Source organism: Budorcas taxicolor, chromosome 1, assembly GCF_023091745.1.
Source record: "Budorcas taxicolor isolate Tak-1 chromosome 1, Takin1.1, whole genome shotgun sequence".
In the NCBI taxonomy this organism is placed as follows: Eukaryota; Metazoa; Chordata; class Mammalia; order Artiodactyla; family Bovidae; genus Budorcas; species Budorcas taxicolor.
This window is the reverse complement of record NC_068910.1, coordinates 169,988,901-170,007,686: the sequence shown is the minus strand read 5'-3', so window position 1 is coordinate 170,007,686 and position 18,786 is coordinate 169,988,901. Positions and strand designations below refer to the sequence as shown.

The 18,786-nt window shown below is 39.0% G+C and overlaps 1 protein-coding gene across 1 annotated transcript; it reads left to right on the top strand.

Annotated features, from left to right (window-relative positions):
* Positions 1-2,096: 2,096 nt before the first annotated feature.
* Positions 2,097-16,697, top strand: OTOL1 (otolin 1). The gene is made up of 4 exons (XM_052649615.1): positions 2,097-2,457; positions 11,050-11,139; positions 14,483-14,554; positions 15,799-16,697. The coding sequence occupies exons 1-4, from the start codon at positions 2,097-2,099 to the stop codon at positions 16,695-16,697; spliced, it is 1,422 nt and encodes a 473-aa protein (XP_052505575.1).
* The last annotated feature ends 2,089 nt before the right edge of the window (positions 16,698-18,786 follow it).

The window sequence follows — 18,786 nt, the reverse complement described above, 5'->3', positions numbered from 1 at the left end:
GGAGAGATGCTTTATAACCATCTGGTCTTCACACTTTCCTCTTTGCTTTTGTAGTTTCTTTTCTTTGCTACTAGATTGTTAACTCCCTGAAGGCAGAAGCCATCAGTTCAGTTCAGTTGCTCAGTTGTGTCCAACTCTTTGCAACCCCATGGACTGCAGCATGCCAGGCTTCCCTGTCCATCACCAACTCCTGGGGTTTGCTCAAAGTCATTCCATTGAGTCAGTGATGCCTTCCAACCATCTCATCCTCTGTCAGCCCCTTCTCCTCCTGTCTTCAATCTTTCCCAGCCTCAGGGGATTTTTCAGTGAGTCAGTTCTTCGCATCAGGTGGCCAAAGTATCGGAGTTTCAGCTTCAGCATCAGTTCTTCCAATGAGTATTCAGGACTTATTTCCTTTAGGATTGACTAGTTTGATCTCCTTGCAGTCCAAGGGACTCTCAAGAGTCTTCTCTAACACCACAGCTCAAAACCATCAGTTCGTTGGTGCTCAGATTTCTTTATAGTCCAACTCTTACATCCATGTGTGACTGCTGGAAAAGTCATAGCTTTGACTAGACAGACCTTTGTGTCCATAACAGGGGCCATAGCTTAATCTATAGTATCATATGTCACTACATATAATTTTTCAGTGCTTGTAATACTGTTGGTATTCAGTTAATGTTGGTTGAAAGGATAAATATAGAAGCAAAAGCAGCTTAAAAGAAGGTTAGCATTTTTGGATCTTTATATAATGTTGGAAATACAGCATCCTCTATCCCTTCTCATCTGCTTTGATTTATATCTGTCTCCTCTAGCGTTCTTTCATTGATCCTACCCTTGGATTTATTGTCCTTTAATCTCATTCGTATAAACATCACATGATTTGTGGGGAAGGGTGGAGGCTTTGATATTAAACAGACCTGGATTTAAGTTCTGAATTAATAACTCGCAGATTGTGTGATCTTGAATAAGGTACGTAAGCAATTGGCACCTGTTTTCTCATCTGTGAAGGTGAGTGTGTCACTTGCCTGGCAGAGCTGCTTTGAGAACAGATTGGATTGATGAATGTAAGCTGCCTACTCTTCGTAGGGATTCTATAAACAGTAGATGTTGTTACTATCTGTATTTCCACTCTCTTTACTCTCTTACTATTTACCCTAATCATGTCTTCCTTTTCTGTTCAGAAGTCATGCATTTCTAACCCTGGCTATCTGTTAGCAGTCACTGGAATGCTGGGAGTTGCTGGGGAATGGAATACTATGATCAAAATTTCATTTCATTAGGGACCTTATGTCCCTGTGGACATTGATAAAAACTTTAATAAGAATAACCACTATTTGGCTTTTTAAAATAATACAAAGATAAATGCGAGTTTTCAGAAAAAAAAAGCTCTCAAATTATAAAGCAAAGAATCAGAGAGTTAAATGACATGTGAAGAATATAAAGATATAGCACATATTTAAATTTATGACTTTTCATTCTCTCTCTCCATTTATTACAACAGATTCCAAAAGATTGCTGTCACAACAAGACCATTTTCCTGAGTAGATTTAAGGACTCTTTACCAGTATTTTTTTCTTGAAATAATTGAGTTTGCTGAAATAATCTATTCAGCTCAATATTTTTCATCTCCCTCTAACACGAATGCATTTGATTCCTATAAATCTGAGTGAGGTCAGTCAGGATTTTATACTTATTTGTTTTCCACAGAGTATATGAGCTAGTAAGAATATATGTTGCATTTATTATAGATCATGTTTTCTATTTGGCAAGATGATTTGAATGATTGAGGACCATATTTTAGCACATGTAACAGTAGGAAAACAACCAGAAAGGAGAATTGAAGCAAATGTTCCTTACAGTGAGTACTTTGGCTAGGGCTGTGAGCCAAAAGCACTCACTGTAGAATAGTCAATAAAATATTCTGTTATGATTGAAGCATACATTCACATATAAAATAGATAAATCATTTAGTATTATGCATACTGTTCATTCTTGTGGTTCATTTATGTATATATATCCCTCTCATATAGTTATATTTCTATATCATTCAGTCTTTTCATTTGGTTCTCACGTGATATGTGTATATATTCCCATTGTATTTTTCAGCTTCAAACATGTGGATGTTTTCTTGGTTTTGTGCCATTTTTATTATTTTGGTTATTGCTAGTATGGACGCAGTAGCCAAGACCACACCATATACCAAATTCACGAAGAAATCTGAGGGACAAGAGATGCCAAAGGGCCCAAAGCCGTCCAGTGGCCTACCTCCAGAAGAAGGAGCCCCCTTCAGAGAAGCAGCTGAAAGGGCAGAGCCAACCCCTGACCCCTTAGTCCTCGATTCTGCCTTTGATGCTGCCACTCTCTTCCCCTCCAAAAACCTCACTCTTGACACCGCTGATTTCTTCTTGAATTGCTGTGATTGTTGTTCATCTGGACCAGGGCAAAAGGGAGAACCGGGACAGACTGGAAAGCCAGGTATTTGAAAATATACGAAGCCGTATATTTCCCATTTGTACAAACTTAGCGTTGAGAGGTAGTCGATTGGTGGTGGAATTGCCCAAGGGTTTCTGCACCATCATGCCAGTGGGACAAGCCTAGGTGTAACATTGTGACAAATGCAGTGGGTTCTGCTGCCCAGTGTGGTAAACAGAGTCACACATGCAGCTATTAATATTAAAATGAAATTAGATTAAAATTTCAGTTCTTCAGTCACACTGGCCCCATTTCAAGAGCTCAGCAGCCACAAGTGGCCAAAGGGCAGCACAGATTCAGAGCATTTCCATCGTTGCAGAAGGTTCTATTGGATGGTGCTGGTCAGAGCAGAGACTGAGCCTCCCAACAGTAGACTGGTATGTAGTTCTTCCAATTATGCAATCATCTCATTAGTGGCTGATGTAAAAAGGTGAAGTGAAAGTTCTGTGGTCTAGTGAGGATGTGCACTGACTGATGGGTTTTTGGAGTGCAATTTGTAGTTAGGATTAGCAATGGAACACCTGTGAGGTGGAGAATAAAGGCAGGATTCGGTGCGCTTCTCATTGAAATTCTGAGGCAGCACTGTCTCCTTGCCCAATAGTCTTCATTGAACATCATGGTTAAATGTTTCAAAATTTCTAAATGTCTTTAATGCATACAGTACAAATATACTCTCACTTTTATGGTACTATGTTTCAGCTTTCCCATATCCTACAGCAATAAATTCAAGGTAAAAGTGAGACCAGAATGTCAGTTTCAAATCCACTATTCCCTGACAGAATTACATATAAGTATTTGTTGTGTCTTGCCTGAAGGATTTAAAGCCATAAAATCAGAAATTCCACATCCTCATTAAGCTTTTTGTTCATTTCATCCTATTGCAGGTACCTTTTGGGAAATGTGATCGGTGTTTATGCAGAGGTGAAATTGAAGAGGAAGGGAGCTGGGTAGGAGTCTGGGGTCCTGAGATTTCAGAGTTGCCACAACATTACTGGCGACCTAATGAGACTGAGGAAATTATATTATTTACCAGGGTTTCTGTCAGTATCAAGACTGGCTGGAAAGCTGCTTGCGGGGAGTGGGAGGTCAAGTAAACACAGCTGGTTGCTAAACTGTTTTCTAAGTCTGTAACATCCAGGGCTTTTGTCTTACACTGATGGATTTAGCTAGGCTGTTCTCAGAGCTGAGACTCCAAACACCCAGAAGATATATTCTAAAGGTGTGCCACATTATTGGACTAGGGCATGCATAGATCTTAGTCTGAATAGCTCTGCCATAGACAGACTGCTTGAGAGTTCAGAAGGTCAAGCTGTCACGGTCCTACCTCGGGGAAACTTCATTAGCAATCCAAGTGTCAGTTTCTAAAATAGTAAAATGGGTTAAGAATAATGGCAGCTTCATGGAGTCATCAAGAGAACTGAATGAGGTCATATACAAGGTCTCAGTGTGATGCCTAGAATAGAACACATGCTCAATAAACTGTGTTTATTTTTCTGGTTAGCTATAGTAGGAGTCTTTTCTTATCCTGTGCAATATTCTGAACCTGATAGGATCCTGTTTTTGAGATTCATAGATATTTGTTCTAACTTTACCAGTGTTTCAAAGACATTGTTTTCTTGTATTATTTATTTGTTTAATTCAAGCATAGATGATTTGCAGTGTTGTGTTAGATTCTGGTGTATAGCAAAGTGATTCAGTTTATATATATATATATATATATATATATGAAAAGAAAAAAGTGAAAGTGTTAGTCACTCAGTCGTATCCAACTCTTTGCAATCCTCTGGTCTGTAACCTACCAGGATACTCCATCCATGGAATTTTCCAGGCAAGAATACTGGAGTGGGTTGCCATTCCCTTCATCAGGGGATCTTCCCAACTCAGGGACTGAACCTGGGTCTCCTGCATTGCATGCAGATTCTTTACCATCCAAGTCACCAGAGAAGCCCATATATGCATATTCTTTTTCATATTTTTCCATTATGGTTTATTACAGCATATTGAATATAGTTTCCTATGCTATACAGTAGGACCTTGTTGTTTATTTATTTTATATATACTAGTTTGTACCTGCTAATCACAAATTCTTAATTTATCCTTCCCTAATTCCCTTCCCTCTTTGGTAACCATGATTTTGTCAAAAGCATTGTAGTAATGTGCAATGTTTAATGTTATATAAAAACAACATTAAACAAACTTGAAAATGAAAATAAACCTGCTCAAACCCAACTATTTATTTTTTCCATTATCTGTTAGTTCTTGGTCACATGAACATACATACATTACATATATCACATTTGTATCATCTACTGTGATATAAGTAATAACTGTAGAAAAGTAATAACTTTAAAAAGTCATGAGGAAGGTAAACTTCTGAACTCATTCTATGAGGCCACCATCACCCTAATACTAAAACCTGACAAAGATGCTACAAAAAAAGAAAACTACAGGCCAATATCACTGATGAACATAGATGCAAAAATCCTCAACAAAATTCTAGCAATCAGAATCTAACAACACATTAAAAAGATCATACACCATGACCAAGTGGGCTTTATCCCAGGGATGCAAGGATTCTTCAGTATCCTCAAATCAATCAATGTAATTCACCACATTAACAAATTGAAAAATAAAAGCCATATGATTATCTCAATAGATGCAGAGAAGGCCTTTGACAAAATTCAACATCCATTTATGATAAAAACTCTCCAGAAAGCAGGAATAGAAGGAACATACCTCAACATAATAAAAGCTATATATGACAAACCCACAGCAAACATTATCTTCAATGGTGAAAAATTGAAAGCATTTCTCCTAAAGTCAGGAACAAGACAAGGGTGACCACTTTCACCACTACTATTCAACATAGTTCTGGAAGTTTTGGCCACAGTAGTCAGAGCATAAAAAGATAAAAGGAATCCAGATTGGAAAAGAAGTAAAACTCTCACTGTTTGCAGATGACATGATCCTCTACATGGAAAACCCTAAAGACTCCACCAGAAAATTACTAGAGCTCATCAATGAATATAGTAAAGTTGCAGGATATAAAATCAACACACAGAAATCCCTTGCATTCCTATACACTAATAATGAGAAAGTAGAAAAAGAAATTAAAGAAACAATTCCATTCACCATTGCAACGAAAAGAATAAAATACTTAGGAATATATCTACCTAAAGAAACTAAAGACCTATATATAGAAAACTATAAAACACTGGTGAAAGAAATCAAAGAGGACACAAATAGATGGAGAAATATACCATGTTCATGGATCAGAAGAATCAATATAGTGAAAATGAGTATACTACCCAAAGCAATCTACAAATTCAATGCAATCCCTATCAAGCTACCAGTGGTATTTTTCACAGAACTAGAACAAATAATTTCAAGATTTGTATGTAAATACAAAAAACCTTGAATAGCCAAAGCAATCTTGAGAAAGAAGAATGGAACTGGAGGAATCAACCTGCCTGACTTCAGGCTCTACTAGAAAGCCACAGTCATCAAGACAGTATGGTACTGGCACAAAGACAGAACTATAGATCAATGGAACAAAATAGAAAGCCCAGAGATAAATCCACACACATATGGGACACCTTATCTTCGACAAAGGAGGCAAGAATATACAATGGATTAAAGACAATCTGTTTAACAAGTGGTGCTGGGAAAACTGGTCAACCACTTGTAAAAGAATGAAACTAGATCACTTTCTAACACCACACACAAAAATAAACTAAAAATGGATTAAAGATCTAAATGTAAGGCCAGAAACTATAAAACTCCTAGAGGAGAACATAGGCAAAACACTCTCCGACATAAATCACAGCAGGATCCTCTATAATCCACCCCCCAGAATTCTGGAAATAAAAGCAAAAATAAACAAATGGGATCTAATTAAAATTAAAAGCTTCTGCACAACAAAGGAAAACATAAGCAAGGTGAAAAGACAGCCTTCGGAATGGGAGAAAATAATAGCAAAGGAAGCAACTGACAAATTAATCTCAAAAATATACAAGCAACTTATGCAGCTCAATTCCTGAAAAATAAATGACCCAATCAAAAAATGGGCCAAAGAACTAAATAGACATTTCTCCAAAGAAGACATACGGATGGCTAACAAACACATGAAAAGATGCTCAACATCACTCATTATTAGAGAAATGCAAATCAAAACCACAATGAGGTACCACTTCACACCAGTCAGAATGTCTGTGATCCAAAAGTCTGCAAGCAATAAATGCTGGAGAGGGTGTGGAGAAAAGGGAACCCTCTTACACTGTTGGTGGGAATGCAAACTAGTACAGCCACTATGGAGAACAGTGTGGAGACTCCTTAAAAAATTGCAAATAGAACTGCCTTATGACCCAGCAATCCCACTGCTGGGCATACACACTGAGGAAACCAGAATTGAAAGAGGTACATGTACCCCAATGTTCATCACAGCACTGTTTATAATAGCCAGGACATGGAAACAACCTAGATGTCCATCAGCAGATGAATGGATAAGAAAGCTGTGGTACATATACACAATGGAGTATTACTCAGCCATTAAAAAGAATACATTTGAATCAGTTCTAATGAGGTGGATGAAACTGGAGCCGATTATACAGAGTGAAGTAAGCCAGAAAGAAAAACACCAATACAGTATACTAACGCATATATATGGAATTTAGAAAGATGGCAATAATGACCCTGTATGTGAGACAGCAAAAGAGACACAGATGTGTAGAGCAGACTTTTGGACTCAGAGGGAGAGGGAGAGGGTGGGGTGATTTGGGAGAATGGCATTGAAACATGTATACTATCATGTAAGAAACGAATCACCAGTCTATGTCCGATGCAGGATACACGATGCTTGGGGCTGATGCACGGGCATGACCCAGAGAGATGTTATGGGGAGTGAGGTGGGAGGAGTGTTCATGTTTGGGAACGCATGTACACCTGTGGTGGATTCATGTCAATGTATGGCAAAACCAATGCAGTATTGTAAAGTAAAATAAAGTTAAAAAAAAAAATCATGAACCTAATTTTACAGTTTCTGAATGAAAGTATTTTGAAGTATACAGCTGTATCTAATATCTTGCAAAGGTAAAATTCCATTTGAAACTTTTATCTCCAGCTTCTTTCATTAATTCAGTTATGATAATAGCTACCTATCACTGTTTCCATTCTTTCCCCATCTATTTGCCATGAAGTGATGGGATTGGATGCCATGATTTTAGTTTTTTGAATGTTAGTTTTAAGCCAGCTTCTTAACTCTCCTCTTTCACTGTCATCAAGAGGTCCTTTAGTTCCTCTTCACTTTCTGCCATAAAGGTGGTGTTATTTGCATATCTGAGATTATTGATACTTCTCCTGGAAAACTTGATTCCAGCTTGTGCTTCATCCACCTCTGCATTTAACATGATGTACTCTGCATAGAAGTTAAATAAGCAGGCTGACAATATACACCTTAATGCACTTCTTTCCCAATTTGGAACCAGTCTCTTCCATGTCCAGTTCTAACTGTTGCTTCTTGACCTGAATACAGATTTCTCAGGAGGCAGGTTAGGTGGTTTGGTCTTCCCATATCTTTAAGAATTTTCCACAGTTTGTTGTGATCCACACAATGAAAGGCTTTAGCATAGTAAATGAAGCAGAAGTAGATGTTCTTCTGGAATTCTCTTGCTTTTTTCTGTGATCCAACGGATGTTGACAATTTGATCTCTGGTTCCTCAGGCTTTTCTAAATCCAGCTTGAACATCTGGGAGTTCTTGGTTCACATACTGTTGAAGCCTAGTTCAGAAAATTTTCAGCATTACTTTACTAGCATGTGAGATGAGTGCAACTGTGTGGTAGTTTGAACAAGTCTTTTGCACTGCCTTTCTTGGGATTAGAATGAAAACTGACCTTTTTCAGTCTGTAGCCACTGCTGAGTTTTCCAAATTTGCTGGTATTCTGAGTGCAGCACTTTAACAGCAGCATCTTTTAGGACTTGGAATAGCTTAGCTGGAATTCTGTCACCTCCAGTAGCTTTGTTCATAGTGGTGCTTCCTAACGCCCAATTGACTTTGCACTCCAAGATGTCTGGGCTCCAAAATCACTGCAGATGGTGACTGCAGCCATGAAATTAAAAGATGCTTGCTACTTGGAAGAAAAGCTATAACAAACCTAGATAGCATATTAAAAAGCAAAGACATTACTTTGTCAACAAAGTCCATATAGTCAAAATTCTGGTTTTCCAGTAGCTATGTATGGATGTGACAGTTGGACCATAGAGAAGGTACAGTACTGAATAATTGATGCTTTTGAAATGTGGTACTGGAGAAGACTCTTGAGAGTCCCATGGACTGCAAGGAGATCAAACTAGTCAGTCTTAAAGGAAATCAATCCTGAATATTCATTGGAAGGACTGATGCTGAAGCTGAAACTCCAATACTTTGGCCACCTGATGCAAAGGACCAACTCATTGGAAAAGACCCTGATGCTGGGAAAGGTTGAAGGCAGGAGGAGAAGGGGACAGCAAAGGATGAGATGGTTGGATGGCATCACTGATTCAATGGACATGAGTTTGAGTAAGCTCTGAGAGTTGGTGGACAGGGAAGCCTGGCATGCTGCAGTCCATGGGATCATAAAGAGTCAGACATGACTGAGCTACCTACTGGGTGCCAAGAACTCTTAAGCACGTTATTGTTTCTCATCTTTGTAGAAAATGTTTAAAATATTATTACCTGTCAATGGATGATTTAATTGCATTTCAGAGAGTTTTATGTTATTCTAGAGGTCATGTAACCTGAGAGTGTTCAACTTGGAATCAAACTCAATTTTTGCAGCTTCCAGCCCCAGCTCTTCAATTAAGTCTAGCCTTCTGGTATTTACACTAAACTAACCATGATATTGGAGAAGGCAATGGCACTCCACTCCAGTACTCTTGCCTGGAAAATCCCATGGATGGAGAAGCCTGGATAGCTACAGTCCATGGGGTTGCTAATAGTCTGACACAACTGATCGGCTTCACTTTCACTTTTCCTTTTCATGCACTGGAGAAGGAAATGGCAACCCACTCCAGTTTTCTTGCCTTGAGAATCCCAGGGATGGGGATCCTGGTGGGCTGCTGTCTATGGGGTCACACAGAGTCGGACATGACTGAAGTGACTTAGCAGCAGCAGCAGCAGCAACCATAATGTAGATGGAAGAGTAGCCCCAGTACCCCTTGTACCCTTGCAGACAGTTGCTTTGTGCTCCCTGTGCCAACCTGGACACTGCCTTTATCATTTCCCTCATGACCACATTAGGCATTTGGGTGTCATGAAGAAGGGGGTTATTGCACAGTGACTAACTGACCTTGCTTTCTTCTGTCCCCTCCCCCCCCCGCGCCCCAATTTGTTCTCCATTACTTTCTTTTCTGTTCTTCCTGCTTTTCTAGACAGAGGAGCTTAACCACCATTTAAGCGTGCCTTCAGCCTTAACCTCTATTGCAAGCAATTTATTAAAGTGCTTCATCCAAACAAATACAATGTTCTTTCAAAAAGGAAATTCAACAGATTGAATATAATTTTCTGTATTCTATCAGCATTAATTATAATAATTCAGATGAAAGATTACAATTTAATTGAGTACACTCATCTATAGAGTTAACTTTCAAAGAAACTGGCCACAAATTATTCCAGTCAGGAGTTGCAAAACAGTTCCTATGCTTAAACTAGGCTGAGGTTGCAGGAAGGATAACTGTCTTTGGCCTGGGTCTCTGTGTGGCCCAGGTAAGTGGAAGGGATCCAGACTACTTGGACAAGCAAGGAACTGGTGACTTTATGAACCCTGCACCATCTGCCCCTTGGCCTTCTTTACCCTGATTAGTAGATCTGTTCATGGTCTTTTCCATTGCTGTTTTTCCTGAAATACTCATTTTTTTTTTTTTTTTTTGGTCTTGGGAAATTCTAATTTGTTCATTGGGTCTTAGCTTAATGCCCCCTTTTTTTCCCAGGATGTCTACTCTGATCCCATAAGTTAATTTTTTTTTTAACCACAATCTACAATAGGAACTTCTTTTCTTCACATTGCTAACAGCAATGTAGCCATTTCTATTTATTTGTGTGGTTATTTGCTCATGTTTCTCTTTTATGGGCTCTCAGCTCCATGGGGGAAAAGGGGCTGCTGGAATGTTGATGGCTGATTCCTGACACCTAGCTAGATGCTTGGTGTGCAGGACTCTGTAGTGGTTCCTGAGTCAGTGCATAAGAGAAGGAATGGGAAAACCTACATTGTTAGGTATTCTTGTTTTACTTCTTATTTGAAAGTGCAGTCCACATGAAATTAAGAGTCAGATAATATTTTGTTCATATTGTTTGACATAGTACTGCTTCTCTGAATCATTTGATCACTGCCATGAATTGGGTGACAAGTACTAACGGGCTCAATTTATCTATTCAGGTAGTGCAAAATTGCAAATCAGACAAAAATATTGTCCTTAGAACTCTGTAATAGTTTATTCTCACCCAGATCTTATCATTAGGACACTGACAGTCATTGGCCTCTATAAAGTGACTGCTTTTTTTGAACTAGTGAATTTCAAAAGAGAATTTTCCTGCCCTGATGGTTTCTAAATCTCATTTCCAGGTTTTAAGGGAGAGACTGGTGATATAGGGATCCCAGGGTCACCAGGAATTGTTGGACCCCAAGGTCCAAAAGGCCAGAAAGGAGAGAAAGGTAGGTGATTATATTCATTTCATGCCAAAACTCAATAGATGTTCTGCATCATTGTTAAGAAGAGCAGCTTGCTATGTAAATACCAGCTTCTTGCAGGTGGATCAAATTTTTAAAATGTAAAAACTTGGTAAGACATAGTGTGAGTTACATTTGATATTAAAATATTAACTTTATAGCCAATTGAGAATTTTTAAACTTGCCTGGTAATCTCTCTTTCACAACACACACACACGCACGCACACACACACACACACACACACACACACACACACACACACGTCTTTTCTATTTCTCATAGTCCACCTGGATGACCCAGTGACGGCGAGCCACAGGGCATACACATTCTGGGGAAGTGTACTTTTCTTTTTTTTTTTTTAATTTGCCAGCACCTTGCAGTTTGCAGGATCTTAATTCCCAGACCAGGGGTCAAACCCATGCCATCTGTAGTGGAACACAGATCCCTAACTACTGGACTGTCAGAGAATTCAAGGGGATCTTTTCCTATATATTCCCATTTGAGTTCTTCTTTATGATGCAAATTAACTTCCTACTAGATAAAATTAATCACAGCAGGCAATCCTCTAGAATATTCCATTTAGACAAATGGCCTACCTGCTAAGAAAAATATAACATATCCTTTAGCTCACTCTCAAATCAGGGGTGGTGTCAATGGTGGGAAGAAAACTGAATTGAAGTAGAAGACATCAGGCTAATTGCAGTGACCTTGGACCCATCACTTTACCTCATCTGGATACTGAGGGGACTAGAGTAGATATTACTTTATATTCTGTTTAAAGAAGATTTGTCGTTTTGTGTGCTTTGCTAGATCCTTTCCAGCTCAAAAATTCTATAATTCCACAGATTTATCGGCAAAGAGGGTGTTCTGCCCTGGGAAATCCCTGGCTCTGTAAGTGCTTTGAGGTATTGAAGGAAGGTTACAGATTCATTGGGACATTTAGAAATTCCTCAGGGAATACCACCAGCCTGTAGAAATACCATCTATCCATCAAGGTAAATGTCTTAGCCTCAGTGTCACATGTCAAAAAATCTAATATCATCTATACATCACCCTCTGCATGGCTCAGGAACTGCCTAACTCATTTCTGGTAGAACATTCAGTGAAGTAATTACTCAAAAAAGATGCTAAGGTAAGAGAGAGCCACTTCACACTTGTCAGTTAGGCGATTTTCATTCTCGGAAACATTTAATCCTTCCGTGGCTGAATTATGTTAGCAGAAAGCTCTATGAAATAAAGATGAGTGATGAACTTCCCCAGTGATTCATACATTTTGGAAGTTAGACTTCTGCAAGTAGAAGAAAAAAACAGAGAAGTATTGTAAAATAAAGTTCTTAAGAATATGCTTTGATGAAGGATCAAAAGTAGAAATTCATTTAGCCAGTCTATAAAGTGACAACTGTACTTTCCTTTTACTTCCACTTGGACTCTTGCTTAAGACTTACAGTGAAAAAAATAAATGAGTAGAATGACTGCATTTTGGATAATTATTATCTGATTGAGTAAGTTCATTGTGAGTCGTTAAACTCTTTAAATGAACTCGAGGATCAGAATAACTGTGCAGTGAAGGTCAGGCTATGAATATGACAAGGACTGGGAAGAGAATTATTCCTTCACTTCCATTCATAGTTACATTCCCTTGAAAGGTATACAGAATTTTCCTGATGGCCTATGGGTTAATTTCCAAAATTAAAATTTCATGTGGAATGATAATGGAGGAGCCAGCTACTTAGAAAACTCTGCTGACTGGCTTATGGTGGGGTAGGGGGTGGGGTGGGGGGGGTGGGTTTCTTGTTATATTAGAGACTGTTTTATTATCAAATAAATGTTAATATTATATTTAAAAAGGTTGAAATGTAAAAATTCATGGTAAGAGTTTGGAAGATTATGTGCTGCTGCTGCTAAGTCGCTTCAGTCGTGTCCGATTCTGTGCGACCCCCGAGATGGCAGCCCACCAGCCTCCCCCGTCCCTGGGTTTCTCCAGGCAAGAACACTGGAGTGGGTTGCCATTTCCTTCTCCAAGGAAAAGTTCTTGTGGAGTGATAATGGAGGAGCCAGCTACTTAGAAAACTCTGCTTACTGGCTTATGGTGGGGGGTTGGGGGTATGGGGGAGCGGATTTCTCTAGCGAGTCTTATGAAATTTGGCTGAGTCTCGTCTCATGACTTTTAATTTGGTTTAGGGTTTCTTTTTCCCTGGAAAAAATGGAACAAAATATGTTGGTTATATCATAAATAATATGGCTGGCAAATTGATGCCAACCAATATTATATACAATCATGTTTGACTCTACAGATTTCTAAACTTTTTCATGCCTAAGTTTCTTCTGTGATAAAAGTGTTGACAAAAATATATGCTCTGTCTTTCTTGATGGGAGTTGCTACAGACTTTTGGAAATGAAAAAATCCTAGGTAATGAAATGTGCTTTGTTATGTGAGTTTCCTTGTTATATTAGAGACTGTTTTATTATCAAATAAATGTTAATATTATATTTAAAAAGGTTGAAATGTAAAAATTCATGGTAAGAGTTTGGAAAATTACATGGTGCAAAGTAAATGCTCAATGAGAGTTAGTTATTGTTATTACTATTATTTTTGCTTTTATTATTTACAATTAAAATAAATCTAGAGTGGCTGTATTGTAGTATCATTGGCCTTTGGCCAGGCCCAGTATAAAAGTTCATTTTGTGGTAATACAGCAAATATGTAAACCCCTGGATATTTTAATTTTTTTTGAACATGAATTTTCAGTTTTATAATTTGCCCAAAGAACATATGAAAAACATCCAAACAAAAAGAAAATCAGCTTTTCCTTGATGCTCTATGTATGTCAAGGGCAATATTTGTTTCCTAAGTGGGTTTTTACCATGAATAGTTTTAGCTGATTGCAAAATGTTGTACTCTGTGTCAGCTTATATAGTACATGGCACTATTTCTCAGGCATTGTGACGAATATAAAAAAGAAAACTTAAACTGTCATTCAAAATTCATAATAGGAAGCACACAAACACAGACTTATGTAATGTAAAGCAGAATATCATGAGTTTTGTATGAGATCTGAAAAGCTTAAAGATTGCTGAGGGAAACGCTGAACTCTGTCTGAAGAGATTTGGCACTGCCTCCAAATCCTTTAAATGGTTCCTTTAAATGGCTTACCATCAATTGGAATAAAATGTTCCTAATGATGCTCAATGAATTTTTTCCCATATTGTCTTTACCTTTACACATTTTGATAAAGGAAACAATGGAATGTGACACAGGTGTGAAATGGATGTTAGTTATATCATGGTTAATATAGCTGGAAAAAGCTAATCTTGGTATCATTTTAGGACTCAAGGGAGAACGTGGAGACCAAGGAGCAAGTGGAGTTCCAGGATACCCAGGAAAGCCTGGAGAACCAGGTAGCTTATCAGTTCACTTCAGTTCAGTTGCTCAGTCGTGTCCGACCTTTGAGACCCCATGAACCGCAGCATGCCAGGCCTCCCTGTCCATCACCAACTCCCGGAGTCTACCCAAACCCATGTCCATTGAGTCAATGATGTCATCCAACCATTTCATCCTCTGTTGTCCCCTTCTCCTCCTGCCCTCAATCTTTCCCAGCATCAGGCAGGGTCTTTTCAAATGAGGCAGCTCTTCACATCAGGTGGCCAAAGTATTGGAGTTTCAGCTTCAACATCAGTCCTTCCAATGAACACCCAGGACTGATCTCCTTTAGGATAGACTGGTTGGATCTCCTTGCAGTCCAAAGGACTCTCAAGAGCTTATCAGTATATCTATTGTGTGCAGTCACATGTGTGGTATAGACTTTAATTTTCTTCCTGTTTGTATTTAAAGTTATCAAGGAGGTCAAAGGGAAATATAAATTGTTAATAATCTCCTAATAATTCAGTGTACTGATTGTGGAATGTCACCAGCACTAGTTTAGGAGTCTGGAAATGGTAGAAGTATCTGAGCTCTGCTCCTCTCTCTAGCTGTCCTTGGGGAAAAGACACCTCAGCTTTTCCGGGTTGAGGTTCTTTCCCTGGAAGATTCTGGGTTTTGATGGGCAATGTGGAGATGTATGAAAATAGCTTGATTGGGCCAAAATGCAAAATATAATAGAACACAATGGGCAACTATCGTTCTAATACTTCCTCATCTTAACAGTCAATACACAATATCTAAGTATAAGCTATTGCTTTTCAGTAGCATTATAGTTCTTCTGCTTATGATGCTGCTGCTGCTGCTAAGTCGCTTCAGTTGAGAGAGGAGCTTTGTTTGAATGGCTCCATGTAAGAGTCTCCTCTGCGCAGCCATTGCTCAGGGGAGAACCAGATTTCCAGCTCCAGTTAGGAGGTTCTATTTCCTTTCGTGAGCTCTCTGATAGTAGCCTTAGCTAGTAAAGAACCTCCCTGCCAATGTAGGAGATGCAAGATGCAAGAGATGCAGGTTTGATCTCTGGGTCAGGAAGATCCCCTGGAGAAGGAAATGGCATCCCAGTCCAGTATTCTTGCCTGGGAAATCCCATGGACAGAAGAGCCTGGAGGGTTATAGTCCATGGGGCAGCAAAAAGTCGGACACAGACTGAGCACATACATACACCGATAATAGCATCTTGGTCATACCCTATGTGAGCCTTAACCATGATTTTAATTTTCCATTTCAGGTGGAATTGGTCCTAAGGGGGACACAGGAAACATTGGCCCAACAGGAGTGAAAGGACAAAAAGGCTTGAAGGGGGACACGTGTGCCAATGGTACCAAAGGAGATAAAGGAGACAGAGGGCCTATAGGAGCACCCGGCTTGAATGGAGAGCCTGGCGCCAAGGGAGAGAAGGGCGAAGTGGGGGACAAGGGCTACTGTGGAGATTCTGGGGAGCGGGGAGCAAAGGGAGAAAAAGGCGAGGAGGGCATGAAAGGAGAGAAAGGCAGCAAAGGAGATAATGGAATGGAAGGGAAAAGTGGCTCGGATGGCCTGCCTGGGGTGCCAGGTGATCCAGGAGTCAAAGGAGAAAAGGGAGAGTTGGGTCCTCCTGGTCTTGTGGGACCTGTGGGACCCAAGGGCGAGCTGGGGAGCAAAGGGGTCAGGGGGTCGATCGGGAAGAAGGGTTCTCGGGGCCTCAAGGGCTCCAAGGGGGAGGGGGCCAGAGCCCCACGGTCGGCTTTCAGTGCTGCTTTATCCAAGCCCTTCCCTCCTCCCAATGCCCCTATCAAGTTTGACAAGGTTCTCTATAATGACCAAGGGAATTATAGCCCTGTCACTGGGAAATTTAACTGTAGCATTCCTGGGGCCTATGTTTTCTCCTACCACATCACCGTGAGGGGCCGACCTGCTCGGATCAGCCTGGTGGCCTGGAACAGGAAGCAGTTCAAGTCCAGAGAGACGCTCTCTGGCCATGAAATAGACCAGACCTCTCTCTTCATCATCCTGAAATTAAGAGCAGGGGACCAAGTCTGGCTGGAAGTTTCAAAGGATTGGAATGGGGTGTATGTCAGCGCTGAGGATGATAGCATTTTTACTGGGTTCCTTTTGTACCCAGATGAAAACCCTGGCATTTCACCGTGATCTTATGTCTTCAACACTGTAGTTTGGGTTTAGTAGAAGTCAAGTAACATTGGGTAGTGCTGTTAGAAAAAATAACCTTCATTATTTTCATGATTATAAAAATAATACAGAAAAATTAAGAAAAAATGATATCACTTAGGTTGAATAATTCCTATTTTAAGACATCGCCTTTAAGACTATTTACACATATTTGAGAGCATGTATCTATTAATTTTGTAGCTAGGTTTTTTCATTTTAGCATTATAATGGAATTTCTTATATCGTTTAAATAATAATATCTGTGTATAAAATATGAAGATTTATAATAAATATATTCTTACTAAATATTTTCTATATTTCATAAAAATATATATAACTTTTTCTGTATGAATATGAGGCTAACAGCTGACATACAGAGGACAGATATTTCTCAAAAATTTCTAATTCTGTTGGGAGGATTGCCTACCAATGATATGGAACTAGTCCCATGTTAGTTTAATTCAGGGTGAAAACACAGAAAGAATAATAAAGACTAGCTAAAGTATCTTTAAAATTAATCACTGTGTAAGTGTTTGCTCATAAAAAACCTGTATTATATGGACTTGTGTGTTAGGTAAAAGGTAAAAAGAGTGTTGATGAAGATATTGCTTCATTATAGCAAAGATCCAACCATTCATCTAATTATTGTGCTTAGAAGAATTGAATGTCCCCCCCCCCCCGCCCCCCCACTGCAAAAGATTCCAGAGGAAAATTAAATCATTATTGATCTAAAATTTCAGTCCTTTCTTTATGGGAGAACATTTAATTTGGATAAATTCTTTAGCTTCATTATCATCTCTAAAATAATTAATTCTGGTTATTCAGTAATAACACTGCTGGAACAGGTGAGTATTGGGAATTCATTTGCAATGTGACTATTTAATACTGTGAATATATAATAACTTAGCAGCCTCATTTTGTTAAAGAAATGAATTTATTGACTTTAAATTGAATTTGGTTTAATGAAGGCATACAGTTATATAGACTTGCAAATCTTGGTGGTCAGATCAGGGACTGGGTGATGGTGGCTTTTCTGGCCTTGCCTTGCCAGATAAACTCTGAAAAACATAATTCATTTTTGATAAGTGTTTCCCAAACTATGTTCAGAGGAAAACCATTACTGGAAGTTGTTATTATGAGCTACTGCAAAGAATGGATTCTGTGTCAAACAAATGTTGAAAATGTTATATTCTGTCTCCCTCTTAAAGGTTCATAAAGCATGTGAGTGTAGTCCCTGACATTCCCACAGAAAAGGAATTTGTTTAACTTTGCTTTACCCAATGATCCTATACTTATTTTGAATACAGAATTCATCAAGCAACATCCCATGGAACAGCATTGTGTAAGATGCTAGTTTTGGAAATACTGCATTAGTTTCTCATCCGAAGATTACCCAGCAGGCTGGGGTAAAGTTTACTCTCAAGAGTTTGCCCTTCCTTCAGCAAATTCTTCTCTATTTAGATTGTAATATTGCTTTAATTGTGGCTTTGCTTGTATTTGTAAGAGAGGGGGTAAGAATTTTCAAGTGGTTAAAATAGTGATACTTAGAATTTTCTTTTCCAATTTGAGGATGGGATAGTGAAGAGATTCCAGGAACTTACAGTTTTGTCTTATAATAAAGCTAGTGGATGTGATTGAATTCCAGTAGAATGATTCAAAACCTTCAAGGATGGTGGCTTCAAGGTGTTGCTTTCAATATGTCAGCAAATCTGGGAGACCCAGCAGTGGCCACAGGACTGGAAAACGTCAGTCCTCATCCCAATTCCCAAGAAGGATAGTACTAAAGATGTGCTAACCATTGGATAGTTGCACTCATTTCCCATGCTAGTAAGGTTCATGCTTAAAATCTTGTATGCCAAGATTCAGCATTAGGTGAACCAAGAACTTCTAGATGTCCAAGCTGGATTTAGAAAAGGAAGAGGAACCAGAGATCAAATTGCCAACATTCACTGGATCATGGAGAAAGCTAGGGAATTCCAGAAAAAACATCTACCTCTGTTTCATCAGCTATGCCAAAGCCTTTGACTGTGGATCATAATAAACCATGGAAAGCTTTTAAAGAGATGGGAAT

Bases quoted from the DNA above. Each gene is read 5' to 3' on its own strand.
- OTOL1 (XM_052649615.1), top strand. From the start codon at position 2,097: ATGTGGATGTTTTCTTGGTTTTGTGCCATTTTTATTATTTTGGTTATT. The intron at 11,140-14,482 runs GTAGGTGATTAT...GTATCATTTTAG, and splicing joins AGGCCAGAAAGGAGAGAAAG to GACTCAAGGGAGAACGTGGA. The intron at 14,555-15,798 runs GTAGCTTATCAG...TTTCCATTTCAG, and splicing joins AGGAAAGCCTGGAGAACCAG to GTGGAATTGGTCCTAAGGGG.